Genomic DNA, 27545 nt, shown 5'->3' with positions numbered 1-27545 from the left:
CTATATACTTATCTTATAAAATTACAGACTTTACTCCAAAAGAGAGGATAGTTATACATCCTACACATATTCATGCAAGTATATAGTTGCTATAAAAAAAAAACAACAACATTCCATGCACAAAAAGTTTTATTAATAAATAATTTTACAATCTTAATATGAAGAGAAAATTGCAATGCAATGAAACATACTTAGACAAATACTAGAATATGCATTCTCTATTGGGTATTCAATGATTAAAAAAGAAAATAGAAAGACCCCCCCCCCCCCCCCCCCCCCCCCGTCCAAAAAAAAAGTGATAATGCAATACACAAGAAAATCTTCACATTTGAGAAGACTAATAGTAAAGTAAAATTTAGTAGACACCTCAAGAAAGAAGATTAAAAATTAAAGTTCCAATATTCAACCAAATACTAAACCTTAACTTACAAATAAAAAAAAAACAACAGACCTATATTTGAATAATTGAATAAAACATGCTGAAAGACTTAAACATAAATAAAACTTTTGCATTCTTTTTACTTGGAACAACAAACAAAAAAACTCTTTTCTTTCCAAGTAAACACATCATGAACAAGTAAACACATCATGAACATGTAAACACATCATGAACAAGTAAACACATCATGAACATGTAAACACATCATCAACAAGTAAACACATTATGAACATGTAAACACATCATGAACAAGTAAACACATCATGAACAAGTAAACACATCATGAACATGTAAACACATCATGAACATGTAAACACATCATGAACAAGTAGATTTAATATAAATAATAGGCTAAGACAAGCGTTTAATATAGACCTACTCATTTGTGATGGAATGTCAGCATATTATAAGACAATAAATATTTTATGATTTTTACTTTATAAAACAAAAGAGTATAGACCCACTAAGCAGCAGTCCTGAAGATGTTCTAGAAATGTGTACATTTTGAGAAGCTTTCCTTTTTGAGTTTTGTTTTTCTGAAAGGATTATCTTAGTGAATCTAGACTTTAACAAACATAGACACTGACAAATTGTAGACTAATTATTTGTGTTACTATACTATTACTTATGTGTGAAACATCATAAAAATATATTTTTTTATGAAGTGCGTAAATATTACTATATTTTATACAATGCAACTTCTTAAGTGAATTATAATAAACAAAAAAAATATTTATCTAATTTTTAATGTGTTTTTTTTTAGTGAATTTAAACAAATTTATTATTAAGAAAAAGGAAGGTGTAAAAGAAATGAAAAGAGACCAGGCATCAAACTTTGTTGTTTTTTTTGTTTTACATGTTCCATCAGAGTTGAAGATGATCTACTTTCTAGTCCAAAATCTCCCACAGGACTACGGGGGATGGTATCAGGCAAGGCTCATGCAAGGGACCATCAAGACCATTAAACGACAGTCCAGTGCACATACTGCATGACCAGGCAGCCATCTAACAATGAATCTGATTTAATTTTATTTCACATATCTAAATACACTAGGTTATGCTCAAAATAAAAGAAATGACTTTGGCCTATTGCCAGTTGGCCCTAAAGTGAATAAGACAATTGTACATATTTTTACTATTTTGGTTTGAAATTCTTAAAAATAAGACCAAAAATTATTAAGAGGGAGAGAAAGTTTAACAGAGACAAAATTTGTGTTTGTTCTCTCAGTGTGTGCAAGTCAAAGCATAATTATTGAAAAAAAGAAAATTCATTAGGTATTAGCAAATATAATTATGTGGATGATCATTAAATTACAATATTGCAAGATGAAATATTGAGTCGTTAGTTTTCTATCTCTGAAATGTAATTCCATGCATCTATATAATATAAAGACACATATATAAATATAGGCCTATATAGTGTAACTGTTGCATGAAACATCTTTTACAGTAGTGCACACCTGCACACTAATTTTTGTCCCATATTGAAACATTTCTTATATATATATATATAATATAATATATATATGTATATATATATATATATTGTTCTTACTTACTGCTCTTAGTACTTATTAACTCCCTTGTTTACGGTCATCTATGTTACATTGTATACACATACAATTAGATGAGAAATTATTATATAATGAGGATGTTATAAAAAAAAAAAAACAAAAAAAAAACAGAACAGAATGTTGATCAGATCTAGGTCAAGGTCTAGGTGGTTAAAGCTTGAGGTTTTGTTGAGGATCTTCTCTCAGTGAAAAATTTTTTGAAAACAAACACCTGGCCAAAGCCCGTCACCACGATAACCGCAGACAGGCCCATTGACCACCACATCACCCTGCGGTTCAGGTTCTCCGCCACATAACGGCCCATAGACTCCCTGACCATGTACTTCATTTGAAAGTCCATCACTGTGGTCATCAGGAAGTGGATGTTGTCGCAGAAGGCCTCCAGTGCGCTTTTGGCCTTAGGGAACTTGTTCCCCCCTGATTCCTCGCTGAGCGAAGCTTCATCGTAAGGTCGTATGTTAAAGGCCACACGTTTGCTTGTGACCTGAGAGAACTCATTGCTAAAGGAGGTGGGAAAAGAACGAGAATGTGTTTTACAGCATTGACATTTTATAATCATAACAATTATATTAATATCAATAATATTTATAAAATTGGTAACAAACAGTGTAGGTTCAAGGGTCTGATCTTATCTTATATAATACAGACGTTACTTCAAAAAAAGAAGATGATTACGTCCTACGCGTCATGCACTTAGTCATGCAAATTAACCAATGACTTAAATTCTGCCAAGTCACTGGTTGTCCTGGCTAGCTCAGGCAACCCATTCCATGCTCTAATAGCACTAGGGAAGAAGGAGCATTTGCAGACATAGAGTTAAAAGGCAAACTAAGGCACATTTTTTCTTCCATATGTTTTGTAAGATATTTGACATGTTCCTTCAAAGTTGAAGATAATTTATTTCCTATTCTAAACCTCCCGCAGGACGACGGGGGGATAGGAGCGCGCAGAGTTTGAACCTGGGATCATCCAAAGTTCCAAACCGCACGACCAATCAGCCATAATATGCTAGGAGAAACTAATTTCAAGTTTCATAAAATACTCGTGAATTAGTTGTAATAGTTACCATCTAGTTAGCCTACACATTAGTAGTTGAATAATCTCTAAACATACATTTTTATGACGCTTAAAAAAGAAACCTTTGTCTACACAGAAAGAGAGAGAGAGAGAGAGAGAGAGAGGGAGAGAGTTGTGCTTACTTAGAAAGCTGTAGGCTTATTTCCCCACCCAGCAAGAACATACATCACGCTAATAGCGTATCGACTACTGTAAACATGGTTTCTGTGCTATAAGCTGTGCTCACAAATAAATTAAGACTCGTATAATACACATTTAACGCATGACATAAACAGCCTGACATTGTACCTGCAACATGAACGCACGACAAAGACCCACAGTCCTACACATTATTAGAAACATAATGGGGAGCGCAAGGGCGGACTGGGTCTCAAATCGGCTCTGACATTACCATACACCCCGGCCCTCAAGTTGCGGTCCCTATGATAATTATAGGTATCCATTCGTTCAGATAATATGTAAGTTTGTTAATGCATCCAGAACTGGATCCCGATTGTGTCATCTTTTTCCTTTGACGAAAGTTATTCATTAATAGATCTAATAATTCTCTCCCTTTAATCCTTACATATTGTGGGAATGTGTAAATCTTTGGCAGTGATTCTAAAAGTGTTGGAGGTGGACACAGAGACAGACATATAAGATTCGCTATAAGGTGTGCTATTGTTAGGACTCAGAAGGGGCGCGAAGGCGATCTGTTTATCAGTATTGTAGTTATAAATCCATATTTGAATATTAATCATAAAAAAACATCATTATTATCAATGTTAAAAAATGTAATTATTAAATTAATGGATGTCGTTGTAACTATAAGTGGGACCTTTCAAACAGTTTTAACGCGAGACGTCTGCAACAAGATCGATTCGAATCATTCATTTTTAAGAGACATTTCGAGTACGTCTTCACCAGTGCGGTTCTAGCGTCCATCCGTCTTATTTCGCAACCGTCAACTTTCTCCCATATGACGTACACTCTTATCTGTTGACGTCCTTTGACTAAGACTAAACTCTTATCTTTTGACGTCCTTTGACTAAGACTAAGACCGCTTTATTCATGTGAACATTTGTTGTGACTCAGATCACATGGGCTCGTTTTTTGAATTAGAAACAATAAAAACATTCTTTCAAAAAAAGAGAGAACAAAACAGGCCAAGTAGAATACTTCAATAGTGGTCTATTCCACCTTTTAAAATTGTAGTTTATTTGGTCTTTGTGCTGGCCACATTACACCCTGATCGTTAACCTTTAGCCAAAGAAATAGTGCCTTTAAGACGCTAGGTGAATGAATTCATGAAGAGCCAAATGCATGATAACGCTTTCCACCGTAACTTGGTCCCAAATTCATCTGGGGGACTTTACTAAGCTCGCTAAGACCCACTGGCTGGTTAAGAGGGGTGCGAACGTAAACATTTGAGAAACACTGGCCTTGCGCAGTGCTTTTCATTTTTTTTTTTTTTTGAGTCAGTACCACTTGATGAATACTTGTAAACTGAAGGTCCACTTGATGAGAACTAGTAGATTGAAGTACCCTGTCAATGAGTTATTTGCGCTCGAGTTCTTGAAAAGACTATGTCTATATAATCCCTCCAATGAAGACGTTTAAGTGATATTGAACTAATTAAACTTAAGAAAGGTTTCTTATAACGGGAAGTGTATAAAACGACCGAAAACTTATTAGCGCGATTATTTGACGACAGATTTTCGCTCACGAGAAGAACTTTACACTGTAACTTTACTTACATGCAAAATACTTTATCCCTAGTATAAGATTACTCACCAGGGCCGGATTTAAGTATTTGGAGGCCCCGGGGCAGGACTATTTGGAGTCCCCTACAATTTTTCAAAAGCTTTAATAAAGATCAACTTATAAATGAAAATACTTATATCTAAAAGCATATGCTATATTTTGGAAGAAAGACATTGAGTTCTTGTACATTTAATCTTACTTTCCTTTTAATTAAAAAATATTTAGATCTAATATATATATTTTAGTTTTTAAAAAGTGTATATTTTTATTTGTGATAGACTCACTGTCGTAAAATGGAGATGCATACTACAAGCGCACACTTATTAATCACACAATTTTAGCCAGCCGTAAAAAAATTGATTAAAAAAAAATGTTTGAAAAAAAAACAACAACGTTTCTGACCCATCAAAATTCATAATTGTTTCATCTCTTTTGTGGACGCCCATTTCTTATCGAGCCCCAAGGGCTGTAGCCCGCTTGCCCTCCCTTAAATCCGTCCCTGTAACTTGCTCTTACTGTTTAGTGTGAAAGAGGCTTAGCTTCTTTGCCTTCAGGTCCTGGATCCGTGAAGAAAGTTTTTACAGAGACCATCGGATCGTGTTCCAAATGGACTTCATTCACCAATTGTAAACAAACGACATTTAGCCACGTGACAATATTGATAAACAACAACAACAAAAAAAAAAACGCGACAGTCTGTGTGTATTACGTAATTTGTATAGAAGAGATAGAAGAGATAGAGAATCACGTGGCTAAATGGTGTTTTCCGATTGGTGAATGCGGTCCATTCAGTTTCTTGGTCTCGCCTTTTCTTCAGAGGCCGTCTGCTGCCAGCTATTTTCCTCTATGCCAGTGAGGGAGAAAAGTCGCCTGAGTTGATCTTTATAGGGCTAACTGGGGGGGGGGGGGGGCACTTCTGATACGCCGTCCTCCGAGGTAGATACCCAACAGGCAAAAAAAAAAGTTTATAAAAGGGAAAGAACCACACATTTACCGCCATATCTCTAAAACTAATAGATTTACTTCCCATTTTCTATATGAAACAGAATAAATAACCATTAATTAATTAACTAATTGGTTACTTTTTAAAATTGTTGACTCGAGAATGGGAAGTAATTCAAGTAGAAGAAATAACGTGTACAAGATTTGTACCAGACAGTCAAAGTGAGTTGAAGTACTTGGCCTCCTTCAGTCGCAGAAAGACTATGGTTCACCTCCAACACTTTTTTATGTGACTGTGGAGCCCTATTTTGGAGAGACACTCCCGTCCACATATATTGCATGTCAAGGTAGCTTTCGCTTTGGTGGTAGAGGAGCTGGCCATTTTCCGTGTGGCACGCTTTTCTTCTGAGGCCCATGTTTTTTCACTGTCCATAGCTTTCTTGGTCACCGTCTCTCTACAACTAGTGCGGACTGTGCGGTCTAGGGCTATGTCTTCCCAATTGTCAGCATCAATGTTCACTGATTTTAGGTTCCGTTTTTAATACATCCACGTAACGAAGGTAGGGGGCGACCAGTTTTTTTGAGCCAGACGCGAGTTGCCCACGGAGAATGATTTCCGGGATGCAACTGTCCTCCATCCGGCGAACATGTCCGAGCCAGCGCTGGCGGCGTTGTCTGAGGAATGTAAAGATGCTGGAAAGGCACGTTCGCGCAAGGATCTCAGTATTGTACACTCTTTCTTGCCATGTGGATTTTCAAGATCCTTCGGAGTTAAAATAAGCTTTGTAATATTAAGAGATTTTGTTTTGAAAAGCTGAAACCGGCAAAGTCATAACAGATTTCTCAAACTTCTCTCAAGGGATGAGCAATCTTACAATAAGAGATACACTTCCAAACTTTTCCTCATGAAAGACATTGGACTTCTCTATGGATAACCAAGGTTTCACGGTTACAATCTATTTCTTGGTACATTTGATTCAAAGCAGCTCCGCCTGAAGACATAGCCACGCACCAAGACTGAAGAATATTGGCGGAGCGCTAGAGCTAACTTTGTGTGTGACCAACTGACACATGTGACACAAGCAATGTCATGTGCATAGCAGCCGTAGCACCAAACTGCTGGCAGACAACTAAGCCGTTGTACACGTAATATATCTTAACTAATAAAATGTCCAATAACATGAACAACCCCCCTGGGCCTCCAAATGATGTCAAATTACTAGCTACGCCACTAACGATTAAGTCCAATCCTCGCTTTTAAAAGCCGGCCGCAAACGTGGCATGATGGCATGGTGTTTGTTACAGGTCGTTGACTTGTAGCACCAAACTGCTGGTAGACAACTAAACCGTTGTAGGTGTAATATATCTTACTAATAAAACTTCAAATAACATGAACAGCCCCCTTTTGTGAACAGCACTAAATAGAACTTTATTTATAATGTACACAAAATCAACTTTGGATAAATTAAATAAATATAGTAGACTTTAGTAATAATACTTCTTAACTAGATCTAATTCACAACAGCAACACATAACACAGCCTTCATTCTCACGTTTAAGAGTCGTCTGTCTTAACTAAGACAATGACAACGCCACCTATGTTGCATCATTCACAGCTAATCGCTAACCTCTTCCCACCGTCACCATAGAAACACGCACACACATAACGCCTCTCTTAGTCTACTACAATATTAACTTATCTTTATAACTGTAGGCCTACTTCAGTGAAAGTACTACTTGTTGAGTTGGGAAGCGTGGTCGAGAGGGTAAGCTTCAACTTGGCTTGGCTACCTATGAAGGGGGCTCGAGGTTCGACACCCGACTCGGGTAGGCAGCACGGAAAAACCTTCTCCTAGATACCCCCCCTCCCCCCCCCCCCCCCCGCTGGTCCACAAATGAGATTGGACCAAAGCGCTCTGAGCATGCTATAAGCATGAAAGTAGCGCTATATAAAAGCCATATTTATTATATTATTTAGTTAGTTTACTTAGAAGTTAAATGATATGATGGTGCAAAAAAAAAATAAAATTGGCTAGAATTAGGCTATTTAGAATCCAGGGGGGGGTGCATGTGCACCATCTTGAACCCCCCTTCGGGCGCCCATGGGTCGACAATATCTTCAGAATCCAGAACAAGAACGTAAACTATCACCTGGGTTTTTGCCTGAAATATCTGTGGTTCATACAATACAAGATAATCTTATCTTCTTATCTTATATAATACAGACGTTACTTCAAAAAAGGAAGATGATTACGTCCTACGCGTCATGCATTTAGACATGCAAATTAACCAATGACTTAAATTCTGCCAAGTCACTGGTTTTCCTGGCTAGCTCAGGCAACCCATTCCATGCTCTAATAGCACTAGGGAAGAAGGAGTATTTGTACAAATTTGTCCTGGCATATGGGACGATGAATGTTCCTTTATCTTTGTGTCTTTCTGAGTAAACCTAGACCGGGGAGTATGGAAAGATGGAGACATAGATTCGTGGAAAATAAAGGACCTCACGAGCACCACTTGGCATGTCCTAAAGTACCACCAGTGGTTCGTGTACCACAGTGGCCAACTTTATACCCCCTCTTGTTATACAGAGTGATAATGTAGGCATATCTATCAAAAGTGTTGGGTTTAAACCCAGCCATTAGGCCAACACCAACTCATTTCTTACCCATTTCTTAAACTTTTAAATAAATTTTATAATTAGTGGAGGCTCCACTTTGAAGGTGAGACACTGATGCACTCTGGTAAATCCGGCCCTGCAAAATCTATAACACATTTGGATGACTAAATTACATGCCTCGAAGTAATTATTAACCATTTAGATCTAGATTTTCCTACTAATGAAACCAAATTTCAAAGTAGAACAAAAAAGTGTTAACACCAACCTAAAGCAGAATTTGAAGTCGCCATTTTGAGCATTAAACGAAACTTCGTTTCCTTTACTCTTGAGATCCTTGAAGATGACCAGGCCATTGGGGGAGACAATTCTAGCATCAATGTCCTGGTTCCCGCCCTCTGTGACTCGAAACTCGAAGATGACCTTGATGCTTTTGCTAAACGACTTTGAGAAGCAAGACTTCTGCTTGTTGGGGACGATAATGACGAAGGCCTCTCGCGTGATATAAGCAGCAACATAAGTAAGGCAACATGCAGACACTATCAACCAGTTGATGAACATTTTCACCATCTAAAAACGGATATCCTTTTGGGCGTGTTACTTATTTTAGAACTAATTTTAAAACTTCACAAACTTCACATGCAAGATAGTCCTTGGTGGCTGAAGAAATATTATTTAAACCCGAATTGTGCTGTCGTCTGCCACTTTATTAAACTAAAATTTAAAAAGTTTACGCATATGAAACGAAACATTCCACACCTATAACACGTTGTCAACAAATGCGCCCCCCCTGCCGTATAAAAGGATAGTAATACACACATGTAGAGCACAGTGTGTTTGGCATCGACCCGTGAGAAGGGGCTACATTGATTTGAAACTTTTCTTTTGTTGTTGATATTTTATAGCCTTAGTCCTCAACACTCTTTTACTTGGGGAGAATCAGAACATCTGTTTCGATTCGAAGTTGGCAACACATGGGTAACAGATTAGAGATTTTGAGAAGATATCTTGTTTTAAAATTAATCAGAAAGCTATTGGTTGAGAAATAGCAAACGTCAGGGCGAGTCGGGCGGGGCCTTCTGAGGGTTAACTAGACCTTACACGTTCACACTGGGGGAAGGGAGGGGTTGGGAGGGATCACCTTTCTTAACAGAAGTAACGTTCAATTGTTGAGTAGGCTATAGATGTTAACGTAGACCTATTTGTAGGCCATTTAAATATAAAATCTACAACCTTTGCGTTTCGATCATTTTGTAGAGGGGAGAGGGTTTTGAGCAGCCAAGACCCCATTTAAAATGATCCCTCCCCATCTTATAAGTTATTTAAATAGAAACGTCTAAAGCAGCGGTTCTCAACCATATAAGCTCGGCGACTCCTTTTTACAATCCTCCACTCTGCCGCAATTCCCCCCCCCACACACACAGAGCAATTGAAGAATAGACAAAAACAATCCATATTTTCGATGGTCTTAGGCGACCCCTGGCAAATCGTCAATTGACCCCCAAGGGGGGGTCGCGACCCATAAGCTGAGAACCCCTGGTCGAAAGGGATATGTTTCCCCCTCCCTTATATAATATACTTTACGTTTAGTTCGTTGATGTACTTTAAAAAAATTAAGGGAGTTCTAGTTATTTTTTAAACTCATGACAAAACTATGAGGCCACCTCCCACCCAAACTTATGAGTTTTTGAGTTTTAAAAGAACATGAAATAAAACATAAAAATAAAATAAAAACCTTAAATACTGAATTAAATAGCATCAATAATTTTGAATCAGGTCATTAATTTTAAATATAGGCCTATCTATACTAACAATAATAAATGTGTGCGTTTTGGAAATATTTGTATTAATTGTTTTTGTTCAGCGCAACTTTCAAGCTTATAGAATGCTCAGTGCGCTATGGTCCGATCCCTTTTGTGGACCAATCGGAGGGCCGAGGGGGGGGGGGAGGGGGAAGTAATCTGGGAGAAGGTTTCCGTGCTGCCTTTTAAAAAGCTTTTTTTTTTTTTTAAAGTTGCTCGAGTGAACTCGAGCATCCACGAAGAAAGGCTGACGTGTTTGCCACTGAACTATTCAAGTACTTATAAAAATAGAGGTTTTATAGTCTATTGTTAAACATTTTTAGCGAACGAACTTATTCTCTTCCAAAAAGTTTATCTCCCCTTTGCTTAGTACATTGTTTGCTAAAAACAAAACAAAAATAATTACGACTAATTGATTAACTAATTTGTTATTTTTTTAAAGTATTGATTCCCGTATTGTCATCAGCAATAAATAATTAGGCAAAGTTTCAACTTGATCCAAGATAGAGAATTGGGAGACATAACCTGTAGAAGATTCCCCCCCCCCCCCCCCAGACAGACAGATGGAGTGAGTTGCTATAAACTTTGTAAAAACAAAAAAGAGATCATATGGGATATGTTTTGACACAAGCCCGTTCCCCCTTTAAAAAATATACTTTAGGTTTAGCTCAATTTTTTATTTAAAAAAATTGGGAGTTTTAATTAGGCTAATTATTATTTTTAAAAAAAAAGACTATTAATGCAATTTTAGTCCTTTTCCTAATGGTTTATATGACTCTACGTTCCGCCACTTTATGGCTATTAAACCACAGATTTGGGTCTGTGAATCAAAGGTTGTACAATTAAACAGATTAACTTTAGTCGTGTTTCTAAAATTAGCTAATTTTAACTGCTCCATCTTGGATCTTTCAGCCAATGCCAACAACGCGCAAATGTGTAGATCACATGACACTTGCGTCTGTAATCTATGTATTAATTCTTACCAGCTGCCCTTAGAGCATGGGGCGGGCTAAATGAGCCTGTAGGTAAACCAATGACTTAATATACTTTGACTTTAATTTTCTAATCAACATTAACAAATGAATACGTGAATGTCGCAATAATCTTTAAAAAAAAACGCCTGTAATTTATAAAACAAGATAAGACAACCACTACTATGACTTAACCGACATCCCGTGTGAGATTAACAAGCATAGTCAATTAATGTAGGGCTCACTCGAATCATGTAAACATTCCTCGTTCCATAAATGTGTACAAATGCACCTTCTTCCCTAGTGCGATTAGAGCGTGGAATGGGTTGCCTGAGCTAGCCAGGAAAACCTGTGACTTGGGAGAATTTAGGTCATTGGTCAAGATGCATGACTTGTAGGACGTAATTATCTTATTTTTTGAAGTAACGTCTGTATTTTATAAGATAAGATAAAGAAGAACTTGTATAACTCACTTGAATTATCTAAACTAGAAAATGAAGGGCTCATTTGAATTATCTAAACTAGAACCTGTAGGACTCACTTGAATGGTCTAAACTAGAACTCACTTGAATTATCTAAACTAGAACTCACTTGAATTATCTAAACTAGAACCTGTAGGACTCACTTGAATTATCTAAACTAGAACATGTAGGACTCACTTGAATTATCTAAACTAGAACCTGTAGGACTCACTTGAATTATCTAAACTAGAGCCTGTAGGACTCACTTCAATTACCTAAATTAGAACCCGTAGGACTTACTTGAATGATCTAAACTAGAACCTGAAGGACTTACTTGAATTATCTAAACTAGAACCTGAAGGACTCACTTGAATTATCTAAACTAGAACCTGAAGGACTCCCTTGAATTATCTAAACTAGAACCTGTAGGACTTACTTGAATTATCTAAACTAGAACCTGTAGGACTTACTTGAATTATCTAAACTAGAACCTGAAGGACTTACTTGAATTATCTAAACTAGAACCTGAAGGACTCACTTGAATTATCTAAACTAGAACCTGTAGGACTCACTTGAATTATCTAAACTAGAACCTGAAGGGCTCACTTGAATTATCTAAACTAGAACCTGAAGGACTTAGGCCTACTTGAATTATCTAAACTAGAACCTGTAGGACGAAGGAACCCTTGTCCAGTTAATGACCACGCTTTTGAAGCTGGTCCTCGTTATGACCTCATAGTGTTTCAGAATGCACTGGTCATCTGTACAAAGTAGCCAGTTGCAAAGTGGGTTGCAGTTTTGGATATATTGTCCAACTAAGTAAGATGCAGCACTCAACCCTGCACCACCCCTGAGTCATTTCGGAACCACCGCCTTCACTGGATCACAGCTCATAATTACGTAGGCCTACTACGCAAACCTGAATGGTCTGATATTTTTATTTTACCATCACAAAAGAGATACAAGACACCGATAGCAAAGACAAACAGACACAAACACTCTTTTGTTCCCCTGGCAATCAAATCATTAAATAAGAACAATCTGGTATAAACTTTGTCACATGTAAATTAAGAGTGAGTCTGGTGTGAATGTACACTTTGGTTTCTTATAGTTATAATGTTTTTTGTTTGGTGTAATGCTCAAATTGTAAGACAAATTTCCTTACGGATAATAAAGATGATTATTATATATATATATAGGCTATAATGTCCAGGACCTGTCTTTGAAATAATCCAACACCACCCTCTAGCGGTCTAGCGGATCCAGCACTTTGGAGTGGGGGGTGGGGGCGATTTTTTTTTCCAAACCCTAACCTTAACGCCCAGTAAACCCTAACCCTGAGCATAAACGCGCGTACAGCATTCTTTACTGCAGGAACGCATTCTCCTGATTCCCCATATATTTAAATTAAGACTTTGAGGATCGCCGCCGAAAAAAACAAAATAATCAAAAATGATATTTAAAAAACGAAAATACATTTTGTTCAATAGGCATGTTTGTAGCTTTGTTTTGTGACAGAACTATTATTCAAAGCTCTAAACAAAAAATTTCGGAAGTGGGAGGAGAAATTAAGTGGGCCAATTAGATTCGCTAATTCGAATCGCTAAGGTACCAGAAGTTTAGCGATAGAATATAAAAATTATATAGTAATTCAACAAATTTTATTCACTAACTATGATTTCTAAATAAAAGTAGGACCCCACCAAACACCCACTCAAAGGGTTTAGGTGGGAAGGGCAGAAGAGGTATTTACCCCCCCCCCCCCCCCAACCAATCGGATAACAGGAAACGACGTAATATAAATATCGGTTAAAATATCAATAACAAGTTGTGATTGTATACAAATTTTATTGATGCTGTTAACAAGCTGTGATTTCTACAAATGTATTGGCCCCCCCCCCCATTCAAAAGCTTATGGTGTGGGGGGGGGGGGGGATTGATGTCATCGCCACCAACCCATCCCACCAAATCGGTCAACATACTAGAAAAGGGGGAGGGGCGTAATAATCTAAAAATAGGTTGAAATATAAATCGGCCGAGTGGGGGGGGGGGAGGCAATTGCCCCTACCGCCCTTCCCCCGGATCCGCCAGTGACACCGACACAGAAAACAATCTCGGGGCGGGGTAGTGGTGGAAATAAATGAGAAGATTTGTATAGACTTGAAATGATATGTACGAAATAGGCCCACAGTCAACCCATTAGACTCGTCTAACAAAATAATAAGCACGATAGAGGGCGATTTTCATGAAGGAAGGCGAATCTATAAATAGCATGATTGTTGGTGTATCTGATGTACAGAATATGGAAATATTTATAAGCTATTTATCTAAAATTGTAATCATTTAGTTGGCAGCTGTAATGGACCTCATTCACCAATCGTAAATAAACACATTTAGCCACGTCATAATACTGATAAAACAATGAAAAATACGTATCACGTGACAGCCACTATGGATTACATAATGTGTATAGAATATATATAGAATCACGTGGCTAAATGTTGTTTGTTTACGATTGGTGAATGAGGTCCATTTATCAATATGACCTTCATGGAATCATGCTATTACTAATTGTGTCTATTTATTTCAAAATTTTCCAACAACTTGCTTTTTAAAACCATTTTCTTACTTTTTCCTGAGGTTATATTAAAATCGGCACCATATTTCCCCATATCCCTTTCTATTCTTTTTCTCTCTTACTGCATTGTATTGCTTCAAGGATGTAACCCGGGATCAAAAGCGTAAACAAAGAGCAGATTACTGTCACAACTTTTAGATCGAAAACCCCAATATGAGTTATCCTAGTATTGGACCTACATATATGGGCCTACTCTGCTTCGACAATATGTATGAATAGAGAGATCAAGGTCTAAATTTGATTAGTACAACTTTTTTTAGGCTAGACAGTCTATGAATACATTTTGCTGTTCATAGAACTAAAAAAAATATGCCTAATATGGGGCCTATATAATTGGCCCTAAAAGCGAGCAGGGACCGGCCTAGAGCATAGGCAATTAGAAAGCGACCTATGGCCTCATGCACATTGGTTGGGGTCTCGCGGCACAAGACTAAACAAACTTCTGAGAAAAAGTTGCGAAATTTGAATAAGATCTCTAACATAGTAGAGCATTATGACTATGAATTTACTAGTCTAAATCTCTACTAAGAAAATTTCGAAATATGAATTTCAGTTATTCGTCAATTTAGATTTACACGAGCAGGTTTAAAAAAATGGTTTCGCTGTTTCTTTTTAATTTCATTTGGGACCACCTAATTCTCTTCGCCTAGGGCCTCCAAGTATCCAGGGCTTTGAAGCGAGGCTCGGTTGTCCATTAATTTTGCTTACATAAAAATGTATACGTCAATGCTAAACAAATATAAAAACAGTTGAACATTCATATAGACTAGAAAATCTTACATATATTGGAATATCGTCCGGTAGTACTTAGGATTATGTCTGAATGTTTTCTTTTCTTTAATATTTTTTTAAATTGGTGAATCACTAGTTTTTAGCTACACGTGAAAAAAAAGGCTTTTATATAGGCCAAAATCTAGATCTAATACACAATGTGAGACAAATGTGTTTAAATATACAGAACTATGTTTTTTGTTGAAAAAAAAAAGGGGGGGGGGGGGAGAATAAACCTGATTTAAAAAGAAAAAAGACTTGTCACCAAAAAGTACAAAGTTTGATTATCTCCCTTCATTGCGCGTGCAGGCGCTTCGCATGCTCCGCAGCTCACCCGTTTCCTCAGCCACCGACTGACCAATCAGATCCTCACGTATCGATTTATTTTCTGTTAATCTATTCAACATGGATCCCGAACTCTCTTTTCCCTTTACGAAGCCAAATTAGCAATTGACATTGTTTATCATTCTTTTGTGTGTGTAACAAGGAAAGGTGCGCGCATTATTCACGCAATTCTAAGTTTTCTGTTCATTTTGCGATAGTCTAGGCTTCCGACAACACGCACGCTTCGCGTGAAGGCTCGGCTTCGCTTATCTGAAACAGTTCCAGAAGGATGGTGTTTCTTAAAGCCTAGCCTAATAACCATAGACAGAGGAGGGAAGGTTCGGCGCTTGCGAGCAGGCAGCGCTACCAGCCTAGCAGTGGTCAGGGAGAAATCTAGATATACCACAGGAATTTGCATGAAAAAATGGAAGTCTGCTAGGGATCTAATTCTGAACAGTATTATTTGGATATATTTACTTGTGCTACCCTTTTAAATCAAAATTTCAATATTAGATTTACCAGATTCCAAATGTGCTAATTTCGTTTTTCAAGAATGGAGGTGTAATTGCAGTTCTGCTGTTCGCAGATCTATTTTTGTCTAGTTTAAATTGTGTGCTGGGTGGACTAATGTTGGAATCAAAATTCTGTTGGAATATGTTTCGGTCGGATAGGTCTCTATGTTTTGTGAGATGGACGCTCGGAGGTGAATATTCTATGTGTGGCCTTCAGCTCGAAGCCGAAGGCTTAAGAAACCAGGCAATGGCTTAGGGTAAGGCAAGATTGTGCCAATGTAAAACTATAACAAATAAAATTATTAAACAATATAGATCTATAAAATGAATTTTTAGATCTATATTCAAGTCTAGATTCTAGATGGGGCTTGGCTCTAAATATGAATCTGTTTATTTTGGTCTCTATCTAGATCTACATCAAAGTAGCCAGATCTAAGTAATTATAATGAACCCTTTAGTGACCTATAATAACACTATTCAATTCTACTATTTCTACTCACACTCATTTGTCTAAGTTGCCAGGTGGTTTTTGTCATAATTGTAGTATTATTGTTAAGAATTACAAATAGGTCTACAATATTCCCAGAGTTGTGGGTGGATAAAAATAGACTTGAGAAGATACCATAATAGTAAACTAGTCATACTGATTACTAACTATGATTCACACTTGAGATAGTTGTCATTATCACCAAAAAACAGTTAGCATTATCAACCCCTGCCATACTGAAAGAAATTTGAGCTAGTGTGATAGATCTATGTTCTTTCTAGAAAGATTGCTTAAAGCTTATTGAATAAAAATAAATAAAAATAAATAAAAATAAAAAAATATAAACACAAGAGACTCATTAATGTAATGTTTATTATCTTAGCCATCTCATCTTTAATTATAAATAACAAATGCTTCGAACACAAACATTCATTTAAAACTACAAAAGGAAATATTAAGAAATTGACTATACTAATAATAAAGTAGCTAAGTATTATGATGATAGAAGATGAAACCCAAAAACTCATTAAAGGATTACAGTTAAAAAATATGACAGAATATTTCATAAACTATCACAACAAACTAAGACTGTATGATGGTAAATCATCACCTCCATCTAGAGCAGGGGTTCTCAACCTGTGGATCGCGACCCCCTGGGGGGTTGAATGACGATTTGCCAAGGGTCGTCTAAGACTATTGAAATTATGGATTTTATAACTGCGTATCTTACGTCATGCTTTTTTAAAAGAAAAATAGTCACATTAGTATGCAACATAAAAATGGTGAATAAGAAATAAATAGTAAATAAATGCATGTCACAAAGATGCGATTTTATTTATTTATAATTTAATCATAGTGAGAAATATTTATTTCAAGAATATAATGACCATTGGTTAGTGATTAAACCTAAAACTTTGGCAATGCATATCAAATGTTTACATTATGTGAACTGTTTTTTAACATTATCAAAAGCACAGATACTTAGACTTCTGTTTTTTTTTGTTTGGGTCGCCGCATATTGGAGAATGATAAAAAAGGGCGCAGAAATAAAAAGATTGAAAACTGCTGATCTTGATTTTTCATAATAAAATCATTACACTCAAAATTGGAATAATTTTTTAAAAACTTTAAATAATTTTGCTATTTATCAGGAAAAATATAAAGATATGAAGTCCCATTTCATTTCTTGCTGCTAAGGCTTCGCATTCAACCTTAACTCTAACCTCCCTATTAGAGACCAGTCCCTCTGTCCCCGTTCACTTTGATAAAAGCGATAAAGGTCCAGACACATTGTCATGATTTATTGGCCAAGATTATCCCTCTAGACGCACACACAGTGGGTTGAATAAAGAAAAAGAAAAGATGTATGGACAGGTGAAGGAGAGTGATAAAATACAAGTGATCACATTCAAGACATTTAAAAATTATTCAAATTTGTTTTGTTTTATACATTTTAAATGTTCTTTCAGAAGTGAGAATTATTACATCCTACCCAAACCTCTTGCATGAATGCCAGGGATGGCAGTCAGCTGGGTTCGAACTCTGTACCATCATGGTAATAGTGTGAAGGGCCTACCACATGACCAGGAAGCCTTCCAGCTATTTTTCTATATTATGAAACTGAATAAGCTTCATACACTATTATAAATAGTGCACTATTAAAGAAATATAAAACTTAACTGAATAATATTTCACAAATTTGATTGCACTCTGTCACTTTAGGATTCAAGCCTTTCAGATGTTTATCACATTGATAATGTGGGCGTTTTGGGCTAGGATGTAGATTATCTTCAACTCTGAAGGAGCATTAGAAACATGTTAAACAGTTTACAAATATTTTACAATGATAAAATTGTTCAGGAACCATAACTACTCTATATTAATAATAGAACAAGAACTACTTTTTTGGTAAATAAAACATTATCCTCAAAAAGTCATTGATAAAGTTAATTTATTTATTTATTTATTTTCTAATGTAATAAATTAAATTCTTTTTGATCTAAATAAAAAACAACAACATATAAATAAAAAATCTACTGCAATTGTTTAGCTCACTCATTGGCAAATCTGTCAAATGTGTATCTCCATATAAATAAAGAAATACAAAGAAATAATCAAATAGTAATGATAATGCTTTAATTTATAGAGCGCTAAAATGACAAAACTAATCTACAAAAGTTTGAAACAGATAGGTCTTAATGTTCTTCTTGAATATAGTGAAGCATGTTGTCTGTATGAGATTAATGGGAAATATATGTATACATTTACATTGTATAGCTTTCAATATATGAAACTTCATGGAAGTGCTTGTATTACTTTAATATAATTGAAGATTGTATAATAAACATGTTACCAGTATCCTGATGTCATCAGGTTCTGAATGATATAGTTTTAAAATTTCCTTGTGTTGAATATTAGGAATTTAAAACAATATTTACTGCATAGAAACTTATAAAAATCTGGATTTCAATACATTGAGTTCAACTACCTTTAGTTTACCAGCTCGGAACAAATATTAATAAAACTATTAAGTAAGAAAAAAAAAACAATGCTTAAACTGATCAACTGTGTTTGGCTAAAGAGATAAGACTCCCATAGTTGAAACATATAAGACATATTATATAAGACATTGTTTTAAACTGTCCAGTCACACAGAATAATTAATATAATTAATAATAATAAAGGATAAGATAAGATAATAAGTTAATTTCCTTAGACATTTACATGATGGCTTTCATTGCCATACATAATTATGGATAGGTTTGAAAAAAAGACCTTTAGTTTTAACAGTGACACGTGTGTATATTATAAGAATAACACTCCAGGATATCTTACCTGAATTTTTCGTGATATAAAAAGAGTTTGAGAAAAAAGTCTTCATATTTTTTAGTACATTCTTGATAAGTTCTAAATTGATCTTCTGGGTGTAATTTTAATCATTGGTTATATAACAGAATGATCAGAACTGACATTGTGGTTTAAATAGCTCCATGCTAGATTACTGAATAGAAATGTCTTGGATCTGATTCTTGGTAATTGTAGGCATTTGACTTGGGATTCAAGTACACTCTTAAATCCAGTCACTGTGTCCAAATGTCACTGAGGGATACCCTCGCCTGTCCATTCATATTTTATGGATACTTGTCAACTTATATATTTAATGGGTAACTGTCCACTTATATCTAATAAATAACCTCTCCACCCATCTGTAATGGGCACTAATTTAACATCTGTTAAGGTTTTCTAGTTGTTCTGAAGTGTAATTGGATTCTTTTTTAACAAAACACTTTGAAACATGTGTTGCTACTATTGACTAGATTGACGGAACTAATATTTTAGATTAAAAAAAAAAAAAATAGAATTAGTTTGTTGCTATTAGTGAATGTCAGCTGAATAATAATTGTTTATATTGTTTTGAATGTTGATTTGACTAATTTTCCTGACATAACTCCCACATCATTTCACGCTAAATAATTTATTTATTTTTTTGTTTTAAAAATTTACCTTACTTTTAAAAATAATAAGAAACAACTAGCAAGCCAAAAGTATGTACATTGTGCAATCGAAAACAATATTTAATACCATTGTTTTGTTCAGCATTCCTTGCTCTTGAGGATTTTATGGTGACATTTATTTGCATTGCATAGATTACAAAATAAAATACCAATTCCATTGTTCTATATTCTTATAAATCTATATGAAAAAAAAATTGATGAAATATAACTAAATTGTTATTTCTTTATAAACTTTTTTTGCTTAAATTATGTTTTTTTTTTTTTTTTTTTTGCTTTTTTTTATTTTTTTATTTAGTTTAGATTTAGAACTAAATTTCTTGGGTTATAAACTTTTAAATTTTAGTTTAAAGACCTTCTTTTGTTAGAAAAATATACATTAGCATTCTGGGTTTATTGTTTTAGATATATTTCAACACATTCAAAATACTTTTGGCTCAGTTATAGAGAACAGTTCTACCTAAGTGAATGATTAATACATAGTCCTCTCTGATGGTATTAGCATTTTGGGTTTATTGTTTTAGATATTTGGAACATATTTCACCACATTTAAAATACTTGTGGCTTAGTTATAGAGAACAGTTCTACCTAAGTGAATGATTAATACATAGTCCTCTCTGATGGTATTAGCATTCTGAGTTTATTGTTTTAGATATTTGGAACATATTTCAACACATTCAAAATACTTTTGTCTCAGTTATAGAGAACAGTTCTACCTAAGTGAATGATTAATACTTAGTCCTCTCTGAATGTATACTCTTTTTTTTTATTGTATTTCTGGATATTTTTTGTTAGGTTGGGTTTTTTGTGTAGGCCTACAAAATGGCTGCCCAATAAGCTGAAAAGCTAAAGCTGCAAAGAACAATAACTCAAAACACACCTTCTGCTTTCTGAGTCCCTAACCCCCTTTATGTCTCCAATCCCAGCCTTTTATAAGATAAGATAATTGTTATTGGTCCAATCAAATGGAAGTTCAGTTTGACTACAATTGACCACCTCAGCGTAACTACTGTAAGAATAACATTGTGGACGGTTTTAGTTTTTAGGCCACTTCTAAAAAAATGCTAGATCAGTTCTTGTTTTTTTTTTTTTTTTGTAATTATAAATAGCCCCTTGAAAAGCAAAGATCCATTCTATACGATCATTGTATATATACCAAAAAAAATAAAATAAAAATCAAACGTTGTCTGGTAATAAGCGTCAAGATTTCTTAACTCTTTCTCTCCGAGCTGACGATACCAGCGTTGATTCCACCAGAATGTGTAAATAATTACGGAGAGAAAGAGTTAATGAACTGAAAAAAATAGTGCAGTAAAAAAAAATATGTTTGGGGTGGGGGTGCATTGGATCTCAACACGTACAAATATATGGGCATCTCGATAGGTCCACAAAATTGTTGATAGTGTCACACTGAAGTGGATGTCGAACGTAGGCTTCTGTTCATTAAGCCCTCACCACTCGCGCGTTCAGATGAACATTCTGGTTCACACGATGTAGCCCTGAAGTGGCGCGCACCGACACACTGGTCCCAAGACCCAACGTGATAAACGGATCAATAAGGAACGGGAGAAAAAATGGAAAAGGGGGGGGGGGGGGAGGGAGCGTGGCTGTGAAATATGACATTAATCCACGAGCCTGGAAGTTGAATATTTCACGAGAGTAACCGCCCCTTAGAATAGTGGGAAATAAAAGTTTAATGTCAATGAATGTCAGATTTTAAAACATACACGTGTTTCCATCGAATACATTTATCTAAGAAATGGTTTGCTTTAAGTAAAGGTTAGTAAACTAACAGAAAGAAAAGGTGCTAGTGATTGGTCATTTGTCAGAGGAAAAAAAAAATATTTGCACTTGCCTATGTAGTTGAAGAAAATAACCGAGAGTTTTTTTTTTTTTTTTTTTTTTTTTGTGGCTGTTTAGTGCAATATGCATTCCAGAGAATCGAACCACTGTTTCACTATCTTAATGTTGCGTGAAATTATGTTTTGCTGAGTCAAATGACTATTCTGTACATGGTCAGGACATAAAGGGACTCAACTCTTGACAAGCTTGAGTGGCTTAAACTCCAATCAAAAATTCACAACAACGCCCGGAAAATCTTTTTCTTCCACTTTTGTGAGTCCCGCCCAAAAGCCAAGTTGAGGCTACAGGATCAGGTCAGGAACAGGATGGCACACAGGCACAACAGCAGCAGGAGGACCGACTCGCTGCCTACGTCTGTGGCCAGTCCACAAGGGAATGGTCAGCATACCCACGAAGACAACCCAAATTACCTGGTCTACAAAAAGGTAAGGAAAGTAATTTGCATTTCAAATGATCTTATAAGAGACATGCCCCGTCAAAAAAACTTTTAAATTTGCATTTCAAATGATCTTATAAGGGACATGCCCCTTCAAAAAAACGTTTCAATTTGCATTTCAAATGATCTTATAAGAGACATGGCCCTTCAAAAACCTTTTAAAATTGCATTTCAAATGATCTTATAAGAGACATGCCCCTTCAAAAAAACGTTTCAATTTACATTTCAAATGATCTTATAAGAGACATGCCCCTTCAAAAAAAAAAACGTTTCAATTTGCATTTCAAATGATCTTATAAGAGACATGGCCCTTCAAAAAAACTTTTAAATTTGCATTTCAAATGATCTTATAAGAGACACGCCCCTTAAAAAAAAAAAGGATTTTGACGTCCCATGCGTATTGTTAACCTAGTGGTGCTTGTTAATCTCGACCAGTTAACCAAATGGTGCATGCTGATTAATCTGGATTAACTCATTCTCTCCGAACTGACGATACCAACGTCGATTCCACCAGAATGTGGTAAATAATTACGGAGAGAAAGAGTTAAGTCATAGGCTTCGTTGTAGTAGGCCTCAACACTGCGACGTCGCAACCTGTTGGCAGAGGAGACCAATAGCTCTTTGCCACGTCGTGCAGACCTGTGACGTGGCAACAAGCTATTGGTCCGAACCGCCCACTGGTTGCGACGTCGCAGGTCAGTGTAGAGGCCGTCAGAGGTCTGTACGTGGCAACAAGCTATTGGTCTAAACTGCCCACAGGTTGTGACGTCGCAGGTCAGTGTAGAGGCCGTCAGAGGTCTGTACGATGTGGCAACAAGCTATTGGTCCAAACCGCCCACAGGTCGCGACGTCGCAGGTCAGTGTTCAGGCCTTCTGTGACGATTTGGTCTCGTGAAGACTCGTTCCTTGTGGTAATGACACCCACGGAAAAGAGCATCACGCCATTTCAGCGCGCGGAGCTATAGTTATATGTGTCGCACTGTATGACGTTAAATGCTTTGGTGTTTCATAGATGGTATAGATGTTTACACATATTTTTTAGGTGTTATTAAAGAGTCAAGATTTTGAGCCAAAAAAAAAAAATTAAAGCCACCGTAGTTAAGCAGAAAAACTATATTTGATTAGAAACTTTAAAAAAATCAGTTCTGTAAATTTTACAACAGTGTTTCCCAAACTGTGTTCCGCGGAAGCCTACTGTTCAGCGAGGAGGCCACAAACTACTGGAATACTGAACTAGTAGGCCACTACGTGACTTAATCTTCTCTAAAATACAATAAGCAAAGTGTTCCGCTAAGTACATGCTCAAAATGTGCCCAAGTCATCTGCATAGAATGTCAGGGGTTGTGATTTTTGGAAGACAGAATGGACACGATATGGCCTATAGATTGCTGATGTGTCAAATAGACATAGAGCAACTTTGGGCGCATAAAGTCATGACATTATATTTCGCCATGATTGCCATTTTAGAAGTATCAATGTCTGCTCTTCTGAAGTATCTATTTTTTATAAAGCTTATTTCAGCTCACTATGTCTGTCTGTCTGTCTAATAGCCTGGTAAAAAGATTGATACTTTTTTTTTCCCATTTCCCATTCTCGGATCAAGTTAAACATTTTAAAAATTATTCATTTTACCTGACAAGAAATGAATCAATAATAACAATAATAATTCAATTAGTTAATTAACTTTTGGTGATTAATTATTTTGTTTGATAACGAAATAAGGGAAATAACTGCTACTTAATGAGAGATGTGGATGTATATTTGGATTTAATCCCCTTTATTCGTTTTGACTTGTTTTTTCTCCCACTTCCCATTCTCGGAAAATTTTGCATAATTATTCATAGTCGATGACAAAACACGAATTAATAAAAAAAATAAAATTAGTTAATGAATTAGTACTAAGTAATGGTGTTTTATTTAGCAGAAAGGAAGTCAAACCCTGCCATTTTCATCATATAGTTGGCAGTAATTAGCGGTTCTTTTTGTTAATTGAGCTTTGTTTTTTAAAAAAGTCTTCTTTCTTTTGCTTGTTTTTTTGTGTGTTATAATCTCACTCTATGGGAGATTAAAAAATAAAAAGTCTGTGCTTTGTTTTGATACTACTTTTTGGTTGACCCAAACGTTTCACACTTCCGGCATCCGAGTTCATCGTCTGCTACCTAGTTTCTACCTAGTTGTCGAACCTTATTTCAACTTCTAGAGCTATCTACCAAAATAACCGGTTGGACCGACTATGTTAACTCCCCTGGCGCTAAGAATAGAGCTCAAATAAATTGTGATCAACTGTTTTTACTTTTGGATTGATTAAAATTGTAAACTGCTCCATTTAATCTATAGATTTTATTGAGTGTTTGAACTGTTTTGCCATAGAGATCAAATATCGATGAATTAGCCTAACCTACAAAAAAAAATCATTAATCCTTTCGAATGATCCATGTAATTCACTTGTAGCATATGGTTTGATTTTCACCTTTTCATAGTTGTTATAGTAAGTAAATATTGGCTATTGAAAATAAAAGTTCTCAACACAAAAGTATACATTTCTATTTGGAGCTTTTCATGTCAGAAAAGCTATTCATAGATAGCTTTCGGTATAAAATGTAGTGTCGACTAGCTATGCTTATGGCTCGAGATCAAATCCCGTCTAGAGCAGAATTGTGTTTGCTGAGCGCCTAAAGGCAGCACGGGAAACCTTCTCTCAGGTACCTCCCCTTCTTACTGGCCCACACAAAGAGATTGGACCGGAGTGCACTGAGCAGGCTAAAAGCATGAAAATTGGGTTTTTATAAAAGCAATTTTTATTTAAAAAAATGTCTCCTAGGCGACTCACACAAGACAAATAGGTCACGTGATAGTGTTCTGTTTACACTCGTGCATGAATGATGGAGATTATTCACATGACTCTGCGTGATGACGTAAGGTTTAACCCTCCTCCCCCCCGGCCAGATTGATACGATGCACTGTATGATGCACTTTTGTGTTTCAATGACAGACTTGAAAGGTTAACACTTTGCAAGAGAGAATGGCTTCTGCTAATGTTGATCTTGGCTAACGTTTCAAACCGCTGTGTGTTCATCATGTGAAGCCCGGGCTCTGAAGCTAGTTTTTTTTTTCAACACGTCGTGTTGAAGACATTCCAACCTTCCCGCTATTTCATGAGAGATCAATGAGCAACACCTAACCAAAAATTAATTAGGCCTACATTTAAGTTTTATATAAAACGCCCCCCCCCCCCTTTTTTTTTTTTTAAAAAAGGACACACATACAACAGAGCAGCCAGCAAACAATAGTTTAGTAGTGTAGAGACGCACTTAGGGCCAGTGCTAGTGAACGCACAACTATGACGACAGAAATTCAAAGCGAGACAGTAGCTTAGAGATAATTCAACAGTTGCTGCTAGGCTTTTACAGGAATAACATCTTCAATGTTATAGTAACTGAGACTAGCCTAATGATGGGCAGACTGTTTTGGTGAGCGGGCCAAATACTTGAATTGAAAATTTTAGCGGGCCATAAATTAAAAAAAAATTAAACTGGGGTTTAATGATGTCAAATCAAACTGAGGCGAAGTATGAAGCTTTGAGTCGTTTAATTTTTTTTTTTTGCAATCTAGTTAAAGTGGATCGAAGTTATTCTAAACTGAACTGTGATTGTTATCCGTGAAACCTTTTTTTTTTAAATCTCAGTTTCATTATTGAAATATTGAAAAGAAAAACTGCTCAGGAATATATAAAGATATCAATGTTGTACAAACATTCTACAAGCTTTACCATGACATCGAGGACTGGCTTTACTTTTAAAGCAGATAAACAATTTTTTTTTAAATTGTGAGTCAGATTGCTAGTACACAACTACAAAACATGTGGCGGCCGAATAAAATTCCAAGCTACGCCACTGACCATGTATAGCAGTTGTTCATAAAGCTTTGAATACCGGCAAACTCTTGACAAGATCTGATTTTAAAAGGCGTTCTGATTGAAAGCCACGTACATTCTTGTTTCTTTACATGGAGGACTTGACCAGTGGTCTTCTTTTAACAAAGCTTATATCATCTCACTCCGTCTGTCTGTCGTTTGTCTGTCGTGTGTCTGGGACACATTTTGTACACGCTATTTCTATCACTTCCCATCCTCGAGTCAAGTTGAAACTGAGCAAGTTATTGATTGTCCCTAACAAAACATTAATCAATAAAAAAAAATTTACCAATTAATTAATGATAATTAATTGTGTTGTTCGTAGAAATATGACAAGTATTGAGAAATATGTGTAAATGTGCAGTTCTTACCCGTATGTAAGCTTTTTTTAAAAGTAATTTTTTTTTGAGAAAACATTATTGAGTGGCAATACTAATTTCCTCATCTGCATAAATGAGGGAAAGGTCAAGATAACGCTAACGCCTACACTTCTGTGTATTGCTTTCTGGATACGGGTTTTAAAATATTTTTCTATAGTCCAGAAGTAGATCAGTACTCTGATTGTGTTGATTTTACTGGTCATATTAGTTGTGCTGGTCATACTGATTGTAAAGGTGATATTCGTTGCACTGGTCATATCGGCTGCATTGGTCATGTTGGCAGTATTGGTTGTACTGGTTAAGTTGGTTGTACTGGTCAAGTTGGTCGTACTGGTCAAGTTGGTTGTTTTGGTTAAGTAAGTTGTACTGGTCAAGTTGGTTGTTTTGGTTAAGTAGGCTGTACTGGTCAAGTTGGTTGTTTTGGTTAAGTAAGTTGTACTGGTTAAGTTGTTTGTTTTGGTTAAGTTGGTTGTACTGGTCAAGTTGGTTGTTTTGGTTAAGTAGGTTTTACTGGTCAAGTTGGTTGTTTTGGTTAAGTAAGTTGTACTGGTCAAGTTGGTTGTACTGGTCTAATTGGTTGTACTGGTCAAGTTGGTTGTACTGGTCATTTTGGGGATCGTGAATATGGCCTGTGTTTATCGTAGTCATGTTGACCTTCTTTTGTGATGATAGCTATCTTGATCATGTTGTTTAGGTTGACCAGGCTGTTTAGGTTGACCATGCTGAGAGACTTGCTATTACAAATGAACATGATACCGGGAGTCTAATTTACAAACATAAAAGTGTAAGAGTTCTTTGAATTCACTTGTTGGCCTCTCGCCTCCTTAGCTAGCTATTATAATTTGTTCCTCTGATTAGTCACGTCTCTAGTTGTCCAATGTTGTTTAAGAGTTGGCACCATTTCTTTGTTCGTTGGGGGTCAAGCAAAAAGATAGCAGCATCAATTATTCTTTTATGGCCAACGTGTAGGGACGGCAGGAAGAATATAACTCTCGAATAAAAGAATACAGATCAAGAGGGCAGTAACTCATGATTGCAAGCCTGCCAGTACCTTTTAATGAAAGCACTTCTCTTGTAGTTGTC

General features: G+C 36.0%; 2 protein-coding genes across 4 annotated transcripts in view; one reads left to right on the top strand and one right to left on the bottom strand.

Moving 5' to 3' along the window:
• Positions 1–1963: 1963 nt before the first annotated feature.
• Positions 1964–9263, bottom strand: LOC106069275 (transmembrane emp24 domain-containing protein 7-like). The gene is made up of 2 exons (XM_013228896.2): positions 8661–9263; positions 1964–2513 (listed from the first exon to the last, which is right to left on the bottom strand). Exons 1-2 carry the CDS (start codon positions 8960–8962, stop codon positions 2156–2158), a joined length of 660 nt encoding a protein of 219 aa, XP_013084350.2. The 5' UTR covers positions 8963–9263; the 3' UTR covers positions 1964–2155.
• Positions 9264–15430: 6167 nt separating this feature from the next.
• Positions 15431–27545, top strand: part of LOC106069274 (regulator of G-protein signaling 7-like) — a 77563-nt gene continuing 65448 nt past the window's right edge. For all 3 annotated transcript variants that reach the window (XM_056022832.1, XM_056022833.1, XM_056022831.1), the window contains exons 1-2: positions 15431–16128; positions 21791–22158. In XM_056022832.1, the coding sequence (XP_055878807.1) occupies positions 22039–22158 (120 nt within the window). In that variant the 5' untranslated portion in view covers positions 15431–16128; positions 21791–22038. The remainder of the gene's footprint in view (positions 16129–21790; positions 22159–27545) is intronic.

Source organism: Biomphalaria glabrata, chromosome 3, assembly GCF_947242115.1.
Source record: "Biomphalaria glabrata chromosome 3, xgBioGlab47.1, whole genome shotgun sequence".
Taxonomy (NCBI): Eukaryota; Metazoa; Mollusca; class Gastropoda; family Planorbidae; genus Biomphalaria; species Biomphalaria glabrata.
Note: the sequence above shows the minus strand (reverse complement) of the source record. Positions and strands in the feature narration are given on the sequence as shown.